The following is an 11,031-nucleotide window of genomic DNA, read 5'->3' as shown; positions in this document are numbered from 1 at the left end:
ATGGAAAAAATTCAAATAATTTCAACTTGTTTAATTGGAGCAACATCAAATGATGAATCAATTTCATACAAAAACACCCCTAAAGTTTCTAAAATTGAAATGACACCATGGGATTTACAACTCCTTCTTGACACCATCCAAAAAGGTCTCATTTTCCACAAACCAAAAAGAGATGAAAATAACATCCACAAATCATCATTTATTGACCACTTAAAAAAATCCCTTTGTCACACTTTACATTTCTTTCCCCCCTTAGTCGGTCGATTTTCGATCGTTAAAAACTCAGACGACGATACAGTTTCTTTTTTTATAACATGTAACAATGCTGGAGTGGAATTCATCCACGCCAACACTCCAAAATTAACTGTATTTATGATTCTTGATTCTACACACGTACCGAGTATTATTCACTCTTTGTTTCCATTGATTAATACTCGAAATTTCGAAGGTGTTACTAAGCCTTTATTTGGGGTTCAAATAACGGAGCTTGTTGATGGTTATTTTATTGGATGTACTATGAATCATACATTAGTTGATGGTACTTGTTTTTGGCATTTCTTTAATTCTTGGGCTGAAATTTCTCGTGGACATAAAATCATTTCTAAAATTCCAATTTTAGAACGTTATTTTCCGGAGAAAATAGATGTCCCAATTCATCTTCCCATGAATTTGGATGATGAGAAATTGTTTGAAAAGTTCGAAGTTCCAACGTTGATGGAAAGGGTATTTCATCTTAGTAAAGAAAATATTGGTAGACTGAAGAATAAGGCCAATAATGAAATGGGTATTAACTCGATTTCTTCTTTTCAAGCTTACTTGGCTCATCTATGGCGATGTGTTACTCGATGTCGTAAGCTTGATGCTGGGAAAGAAGTCATCATCACCATTCCTATAGGTGAGATACACTTTTAATTTGAGATCATAATGGACGAAAACGTATTTTGAGCTTAGTTTTCAATCATTTCTTTTTATGACCTGAACTATACTAAGGGTGTGTTTGGTATGAAGGAATCCAATTTTCTCATGTTTGGTTGGGTTAAATGATTTGGAAAATGTTTTTCAAATCAACTCATTTTCCTCAAATTTAAGGAAAATGACTTCCCTTCAAAACTTAAGGAAAACATTTTTCAAAACTCTCTTCCAATTTTCAATTAAAAAAAAAATTGTTGAAAAAATTAATTTATTTGGTCCCTACCCTCAAACCAACCCCACCAATCACCCACCCCCCCCCCAAAAAAAATAATAATTTAAAGTTTGTTTTTAAATTCAATATTTTTACCCCACCCCCTACCACCACCCCTCCCAAAAAAATATTAAAAGTTGTTTTTAAAAGATATTTCTAATTTCAATTTTTTTATTTTTTTACACCCTCACCTCCTACCCTCGCCCCCCCAGCCACCTATCCCACCCCCTTCAAAAAGAAAAAAATTAAGTTTGTTTTTAAAAAATATTATTTCATTTTTTCATTTTTTCATCCTTAATGGTTGGCATTGGATTAAGGAAAGGTTGAGCTTCCGCTACATATACTTGAGGCACATATTGAACATTAGGGATTGCAGTGTGTGCCACCGATATATGTTGGGTCGTTTGGTATTTTTGGGAAGGTAAGGCGGTTTGGGTGAGTGGGGTAGTTTGGGTGACGGGAGTTTGGGTAAGTGAAGTTTGGGGTGCATATGGGGTAGTGAAGGGTAAAGGGTTGGCTTGTTGCGAATTGTTTTGCGGAAAGTTGGGTTGTTGAGGGTTGGTGGATTGTTTGGAAGCAGTTGGATTGGTCTTGTGAAGGGAAGGGTTTGGTGGAAAGTATTGAGGAGTAGGAGAGTCAACATGTGGAAAAAGAGGCGGAGTAGCTGTGTTTGTTCCATGCTCGGAAAGTGGCGTGTTCAAAGTGATGGACAAATTGGTGAGGTTTCGAAGTCGATCAATCTCACTTTGCATATCGGCCATTTTTTGTATCAAATTGGCAATGTGTACATCATAAGGGATTGGTTCCATTCCTTCCGAAGTCTCGGGTTCATCTCTCAGGACAGTGACAAGTCCCAAACCATTTTGATCAGATGCACCTGAACCAGTCATGTCTGCACGTGCTTTTGATCTCGTAAAGTATGGATGATCCGCCAGTTCGTAGTCAACGCAAATCAACCTTTGGGGAAATAAATCAAAAGGAAGAAAACCTTCAAAAAGAGATAAATATTAGTATCAAGTGGGTGATCGTTATTTCAATAATATTAATAATTAGGCAGATAATTGAATAATAACATGTGTTACGCAACAAGTAAATCATATAACAAAACAGATATTCAAAAAGAAAATGTATCTTAATATGCACGGGACCTCTTTTTGCCAGAGGTGGGCCTAAATGTCAAACATAACGTTTTATGATAGATTGATCCAAGCCATTAATTTGTGACAACTCGAGTTTAGGAAACAAAAGGCCAAGTTTTCATTAATACAAAAAAAAAAAAGAGTACAACGAAGAAACTAAGAAATACATAAAAAAAAATGACATAATATAAAGACAAATCTAAGACTTGTCCTAAACTGCTATCAATCACGCTGGTGGAGAAAGTGAAGATGATGCTCCCACGTTGCTAGGTCCTGCTCCCGCATTGTCCAAATATCGCATTATATTTTCCATTTGAGCCCACATTTCAGGAGTGACTATTTTGGTTCCAAGACGAGAATGTCTTATCTAATCGTCGTTCCAATATCCTCAAAACCTTGCTCACCTTTTGAACTTATGCTATTGCGACCTTCTTGAAACCATATCTGGTATTCTGGAATTTCCTTTTCAGGCCCATTTCCGATATCTATCGTGAGGATATTGTCCCACTCATGAAGAATCTCTTTGGCTCTAGGGACTTCAAAGTTTGGTCCAAAGTAAATTTCAGAATTTCTCATATTTGCTCGAAGAGGAATTACTTGCGCTTGACCAAACTGTTGAAGCACGCGCACTGGAGCATATGGTTGGAGACCTTTCAATCCAATAAGCTCAATATAATAAAACCTTCTACATCTTATATAGGCAGGGGAACGTGGGAGTAATGGATATTTCCACTGAACTTGGTCACTAGTGCGGTGGGCCAGAAACTCATACCAATCATCAGTACCAATCGGATACACAAACTCTTTCATCCTATCGTAAAAACTATTAATATGATTTATGTTGCTAAAACATATGTCATCCATATTTTTACGTTGGTGAAAATGTTCCAATGCCCACATTTGTAAAAGAAGATTGCAACCTTCAAAGAAGTTTGATTCCCCTCTTTTACATTTCCCAAGAGCTCGAAATATTTCTGCTAAAATCATGGGAACCACAGTGAGTTCTTCGCTATCTACTCCCTCAAAAAGTACTCGAGCCACAGAACCTATGCAAGTGCTAATGCATCCGTGTTCTCGTGGGAATACCAAAGTCCCTAGTAAAGCCACAGCAAATGCAATAGGACGTCTAACTTGCCAATGAACTTGAGTACAAGAGAATTCTTTCCTAAACAGCTTGTAACTATTCGAGCGTCCATACCTCTCATATAGGTAGTCCAAAGAAACCCAATTATTTTCGAAGCACCGAAGTTTCTTTTCATTTTTCAACCCTAAGTAGCAAAAGAATTTCTTCCCTGATTGACTGTGTGGAATAATTTGACCCATTCTTTGATACTTCAAACTGGTGAAATAGAGGATTTCCTCCAATGTAGGGGTTAGTTCAAAGTCTTTGAAGGCGAACACAACACGGTCTGGATCCCAAAATTGAATTAGTGCTCTAATCACGTGTTTATCGGGGGTGATTTTGAATAGCAGAGGGAGGCACCCCAACCTTCTTGTAATCGCTAATTTCTCAGTTGGAGTGAAATTTTCCCACCATGTCCTCAATTTGTGCGGGAAACCCTCGACCATCCTAACTTTGGGCACTTGGGGGACTGAACTCATCCTACATTACAAATTGAAATGAAATGAACACATAAATTCCAAACTCAGTATGTCAAAATTAGGCTTGGATCTGTCTATCATTATCACGTTGCACAAAACATGCTTGTTGGTCGTTGGGTCGTGAAACCCGTCGACGAAAGGGTGGATTTCTTAAATGTGGATTCGATACCCGGGATCGATCCACCTAAGGTGAATGCATGCATGACTTAAATTAAGGAGTGATTTAGCTCTATCTTATGTTTTCTAAGATTTGGCTTACTAGACACAAGGTTCCCGAGTGGACAACTCGAGTGAGAAGGCTACGCGGTCACACGGAAAAAGATCCGGACACCCCGCGCATATGCCAACTCTCCTAAATTTGGGATTTTGAAAGAAATTTGCGGGTGCGCAAAACACACCTCGCGTGTACGTGTGATAGTGTGAATTTTCCAGAATTGGAGGAATTATGATCGGAATGACAGTTTATATGAAGAGTAGCAAATAAACAATTTATATAAAACAGTAACAAATAAGCAGTTTATGTCATATAAGCATGATAAGTAAAGCATCTAGGCATTTAAAATGAAACAAACAACAAAAATGAAACAAGCAGGTGTTAAAAACTTAATTATTAACCCAAGTTTGTTATGGTTTAGAACCTAAAGTCCCCAGTGAAGTCGCTAAGTTGTTATACCCCAATTTAACCAAGGTCAAATTAGTGTACAACATATTGGTAATTTCCAAATTAATTAATTTAAGAAGTCGCCACCTAATTATTTTTAAGGCAAATTAGGATACCTAAATTATTAACTATGTAATGCTAAAAAAAATGACTTCAATTAAGGTCTACTAACTTATGTGATTCTAGGTAAGAGTTCTAATTCATCCTAAAGGGAAGGGGTAAGGCATCCCTTAAGATTAGTTTTAAAACTATTAACCGGCCAAACTTAGGTTAATTACCTTTTTAAAAGAAATGAATGCTAAAGATTAAGTAATTGAGTAGCCAAGTTGGAAAACATTATTTTATTTTAAAGCTCTTATTACAATTGTATTAGAGTGAAAAAGATTTAGGGAAGAGTAATTTCTTTAGATCCATTTAGATAAATCCATGACTAAAAATAAGTACTTAAAAATAGACGCTTGTTCATTGATTGACAAGGTACTCTCGTTAGAAAAAGTTTAAGAAAGAAAAAAAAGGTTTAGAACAAAATATTTTCTTTATAAGACATTGCCAAGTTTAAACAAAACTTAAAAAATTAGTGAGTTTAAAGTGATACAAAATGAAGTGTTTAAGAAGATTTTTTCAAGTGAAGTTAATAAAAGCTAAAGTAATTAATAGGTTTATTGATAGCTAAAGGTACCCAAACCCAAACATCTATATTAAGTTACCTATTTGAGAATTCAAAGATAAGAATATCTTCAAGTCACGTAAACTAGTGTAACACGTAAAGAAAAACATATAAACAAATAATGAAAAAATGTAAGTAGCCATAAGTGACTCCAAGATAGGACCACTTGTTTTGCTTGCAATTTCGAATGGTCAAAGATGTAGTGAAGACTCCATGTGCGGGTGTGAGGATAATGTTGAGTCTATGAGACTCGATAATTTGCTAGAGTCTTGAATCAAAGACTCCATTTTGCTCCAAAGTTCATGCAAATAATGAGAGGATAAAGAGATTAGTAAGACAATTCAACTTTAAACGATATTGTATTAAGTAGATAGTGCTAAGTACAATCACTCATCAAACGTATTATCTAAATTATAAAGCATGCCAATGCCGAATGGAAAACTCAAAAACTAAGATATTTGGACATTTTTTAATAGCCCTTACGAAAATACAAGGAAGGAAACCAAAATATCCAGCTCTACTAATTAATGAATTAAGCAAAAGAATTTAAAATCTATATTCTGTATACATAGAGATAAGATAGGAATCTTAGCTAACATGCCAAGGATCATGATTTTTCTTACTCTAACGAAAATGAATTAAATAAGGTAAAGACATAAAGAAAATTAAAAATAACCTGCATATCATTTCTAAAAAAAAAAAGTCAACAACAAACATCAACTCTTTCTAGCATACTTTTAAAGTAAGAAAAATACAAGCTAAAATTTTTTATCATATAAAAGACATTAAAGGGACATTAACTAACAACAAAACCGATTTCAAGTAACATTATCAAGTTGTCTAACACGCCAAAGAAATGCACTTTAGAGCTATACCAATCTCAAAAATAATCCTTACTATTATGACTAAACTAAGTAAAATTATTTGCAAGGCGTGATTTTTCTTTGAAATTAAAGAAACTTATACCCATATATATAGTACCATAATCTGCCGAGAGAAATTCAAAACTCACATTTGCAGGTACATTATTAAAAAAAAACATGATCTGCAACTTACTTATCGACCAAAACAAAACAAAATTATGTCCTTTAAGCATTTTTTTTTTTATAGGAATCCATATAAATACCAGATAATCAGTAACTTGGAGCAGAAACTGACGCGTATAAACTTAAGTAAAGTGCAACCAATTTCTATCCTTAACAATTACACATAACGAAATAAAAAAAAATCGGTTCAGGTGTCAAACAGAACATAACCACATTTTCTAAAATTACCTTCGTTAAGATAAACTAAACAAAAAAGTAACATATCAGTTTGTTAGAGCTAAACCAAATAAAACTACTGCAAAGCAAGATTTACTTAAGAACTAAAAAAAAAAAAAAAGTTCAACACAAAGATGACGAAACAAAGGAAAAAAAAGAGAGAAAAAAGGAGGCGATTATCACCTGTTGCGGGGCAGCGAACGGGGTGCTTCGATCACAAGTCTACACTCGAACCAAGACGAGTATGAACACACTCAAAACTAGAATCCTGACAGATATCGAAAGAGAGCTAAAAGATGAAGTGTTTTAGAGAAAATATTAACGCTTATGAGTATGAGCGGCTGAAAAAATATTCTCCTAAAGATAGGGTTGAATGCGAGTATTTATAGACAATTTAGAGCTAGGGCTGTGTTTTGGGCGAGATTTTGAAATTTCGGATTTTTGAACTTGGTCAAGATAGCCGTTCAAACTTGAATGACGTGAGTAGTTGAACATAGCAGCCTTCACGCTATTGATATGCATATATCACGGAAATGGGGTAGTTGAGCTCTGTCAATGGTTGACAGACATTGTTGTTCTTTTTTTTTTCTGAAAATGTGAGGGAAGAAGAGAGATGAGGCAGTTGTTGTTCTCTCAATCTTAGGTCCAAATTTGGGCTGAAAATTTTGTTTTTGGGCTCGATTTTTTGGGCTATTTTGATATAAAACAATGGCTGAAGCGTTTTGGTCTCTTTTGGAGGCTTTGGACCGAATTTTGGGCTTCTTTCAGACATATTTTAGTGTAGCAAATGGGCTGAAATGTTGGTCTGATTTGAGGGGTTTTGGGCCGAAATTCTTAGCCTTTTTCCTTTCTTCTTTTAAATTATTTTGGGCTTCTAACTTAATAACTAATACAATACATATTAAAAAGTGATAACTAATGATCTACATAATAAAATATCAATATTACAACCTGACACTAATATAAAGTACAAATACAAAAATAAGATTTTATAATTAATTAAATAGGTTAGAAACTTGAGAGAAGGCGACAACAAATAGTTATTTTAAGAAAATAAGGTGTAGAAATGAGAATAGTAATTTCAATAATAAAACATAAAATTTTAGTAGATAAATAGTCGTAGTAGTAAAATAGTTGTGAAAAAAAAAAAAAGAAGAAGATAATTTTATATATTATTAATTTAGAAACTCGAAAACAATGAATTAGAAGAAAGGAGGGTCAAAATTGGGTGTCAACAGCCTCGACCCCCCCACCCCCACCCCAAAAAAAAAAAAATTAAGTTTGTTTTTAAAAAATATTTTCGACTTCAAAATTTCATTTTTTCACCCCTACCCTCGATCCCCCACCCACCCAACCCCTACCAGCCCCCCCCCCCCCCCCCACCCCCCAAAAAAAATATAAGTTTATTTTAAAAAAATATTTTTAACTTTAAAATTTCAATTTTTCACCCCTACCCTCGACCTCCCCACCCACGCCCTACCAGCCCCCCCACCCCCACCCACCCCTTACCAGTCCCCCCACTCCCCAAAAAAAATTTTAAGTTTGTTTTTAAAAAATATTTTTAAATTCAAAATTTCAATTTTTCACCCCTACCCTCGACCCCCACCCCCCACCCCCCAAAAAAAATTAAGTTTGTTTTTTAAAAATATTTTCAATTTCAATAATTATTTTCTACTCTAGTAAAAATAAAAGAAATTTTTCATTCATAAATCAAACACTAAAAAAAAAATTCGGAAAATATTTTCTACTTACCAATCAAATATGAGAAAATAAGTCAAAAATCAACTTGTTTTCCAAGAAAACATTTTCCTTCATACCAAACACACCCTAAGTTAATCCAAGCAGGTTCTAAAACACACTTAGTAAAGTAGATGGTAGCTTAGGTAGGAAAATAGAACAACTGATTGTTGGTCTAGTTAATTATGAGGTGTGTTTTAATACATGAATAGTAATAGTTCAAGTATAAACTGATAATTGAGGTGTGAAACTTGCAAGAAAGTGATACTTCAATTATATTTTTGACTATTAACTATTTTGATTTCTTGACTCATATAGTGAAAATGTTCAAATATTGTCATTGAATTATGAGAAATGGCCTAGTAAATCTTCTGGTAATAGTTGTGATAAAATTTATCCACAAATGTACTTACTCAATAATGATGGAAACTTTTCAGTTTCAATGGCACTTTCGTAGAGCGTAGAGAATCGATTATTATAATGGTGGTTTATCTAGAGCGATGATCGATGTCCTACGTGATATAATACATGTAGGACACAAAATTGTCACGCAGTATGTCATGTAGGACAAATGTGTCTATTTATTCAACTTTATATAAGTTTAAGTGTTTACTTATGCACATCCAAAGTTAAATGTCAAGTTGCCCGCTGAATCCAAGTTAAGGGTCATGTTTATGTTTAACGTCAAACATAAATATGTCATTTAACTTCACCTCATTTCACATTTATGCCCTCTATCTTTGGGTGTGCATAAGTAGACACTAAAACTTGTATGAAGTTGCACAAATTATAAACACACACGTCCTATGTGGCATGCTGCATGACAATTTGTGTCTTACGTGGTGTCCTACGTGTATTAAGATACATATAAATTTATCTACTTGTTCAATTTTATACAAATTTAAGTGTCTTATGCACACCCAAAATTGAATGACATAAATGTGAAATACAGGCAAGTTAAAGGACACATTTATATATTATACATTTCCCTTATGTATATAATTGGTTCCTCACATGTAGGTCTAACTCTTTTTTTTATTGAGCATACATACATGTAAAATGTTTTAATGTTTCTACGTGACAATAAATTTCAAACTCATGATTGTTATTATGTTTTAATATCATATTGAATTATGTTATCATTACATCTAAAAATTTAAACAATTAAAATAAAAATATACTTTAAATAACTTAAGTATGTCTTCCACAAGTCCCATTACTACTTTAAATAACTTAATTATGTCTTCAACAGGCGCAAGATCAAGACTAAATCCTCCTCTTCCAAAAGGGTATTTTGGAAATGCAATTCATGGCAAGCAAGTAAAGACAAGTGTAGGGGAGCTACTAGAAAATGGACTAGGATGGGTTGCAATGCAAATAAACAAGATGGTTGTTTCTCAAAACTCTGAAGAAGTGGTGAAAATATACAAAGGATGGGTTGAAAATCCAGTTATATTAAAAAAGGGGTCAGTATATGAGGGGAATAATAGATTGCTCATTAGTAGTTCTCCTAGGTATAATATTTATGATAATGATTTTGGTTGGGGAAAACCAATTGGTGTGAGGAGTGGAATGGCAAATAAACGTGATGGGAAAATTACTTTATTTCCTGGTGAAAAAGAAGGAAGTGTAGATATTGAAGTTTGCATTTTGCAAGAGACTTTGGAAGCATTGGAGAATGATCAAGAATTCATGGAGTTTGTAACCAAGACTTAAAACTTCCTTACTAGGATTAACTTTTTTGTGTTGTATTGGCTTTTTATTTACTTCTTGTTTAAAAGTATTGTCTCCGTTTTAATTTATGTGATGTGATTTGATTGGATACGAAGTTTAAAATCATAGATAGAAAGACTTTTGAAACTTGTAGTCTACAATAAGTTCTGTAAAGGTTTTGCAGAAAAGTCTATCAGAAGTCATATCATCAAAATATTAATGTGCTAACACACACGAAAAAAATGAGAAAATCATTGAATTCCTGTAAAATGACGCTCATAAATGCCCAAAATATGTAAAAAATGGTGATGCTTCACGTTTTTCTCCCCCAACTCCATAGAGGGTTCCGTAAAGTTTTGCAAAAAAAGTCGATTGGAAATCATATCACCAAAATATTCACGGGTTAACACATAAAAACTGAGAAAATTGCCTCATTCCTGTAAAATGGCTCCAAAATGCCTGAAATATGTCCAAAAATGGTGAGGCTTCACGACTGCTCCACCAACTCCATACGGAGGTTCTGTAAAAGTTTTGCTAAAAAGTCGATCAAAAGCATATCACCAAAATATTCATGAGCTAACACACAAAAAGTTGAGAAAATCGCCTAATTCTTGTAAAATGACTCCTAAATGACCAAAATGTGTCAAAAAAAAGATGAAGCTTCACATACTACTCCCCAACTCCATGTGGAGGGTTTCGTAAAGATTTTACAAAAAAGTGTGAAAAACATATCACCAAAATACACGAAAAACTGAGAAAATCGCCTAATTCCAGTAAAATGGCTCCTAAATAACCAAAATATGCCCAAAAAATGGTGACTCTTCACGTATTGCTCCCCCAACTCCTAAAAAAGAAATGTATCATTTTTTACTACTAACTAAAAAAAAAAATCATATAAATTGAAACAAAAAAAATACTTATGAAAAAATACTTTTCGTAAGATTTCCAACAAAACAGCATAAGTCAATTGGAATTTTGCTTGAATGTTTTGAAAAGAGTAAACGTGCATTAATATTTATTTACGGAAGAAACCATATCTACATCCAATTTCCTTATTGAATAAAACA

General features: G+C 33.9%; 1 protein-coding gene across 1 annotated transcript; it reads left to right on the top strand.

Annotated features, from left to right (window-relative positions):
- LOC125814346 (protein ENHANCED PSEUDOMONAS SUSCEPTIBILITY 1-like) lies at positions 1-9,967 on the top strand. The gene is made up of 2 exons (XM_049493805.1): positions 1-895; positions 9,504-9,967. The coding sequence occupies exons 1-2, from the start codon at positions 1-3 to the stop codon at positions 9,965-9,967; spliced, it is 1,359 nt and encodes a 452-aa protein (XP_049349762.1).
- The last annotated feature ends 1,064 nt before the right edge of the window (positions 9,968-11,031 follow it).

This window comes from Solanum verrucosum, unplaced genomic scaffold, assembly GCF_900185275.1.
Source record: "Solanum verrucosum unplaced genomic scaffold, falcon-dt-bn FXZP01000268.1, whole genome shotgun sequence".
NCBI classification, from domain to species: Eukaryota; Viridiplantae; Streptophyta; class Magnoliopsida; order Solanales; family Solanaceae; genus Solanum; species Solanum verrucosum.
The sequence above is the reverse complement of the archived record's forward strand: the minus strand, read 5'-3'. Positions and strand labels throughout refer to the sequence as shown.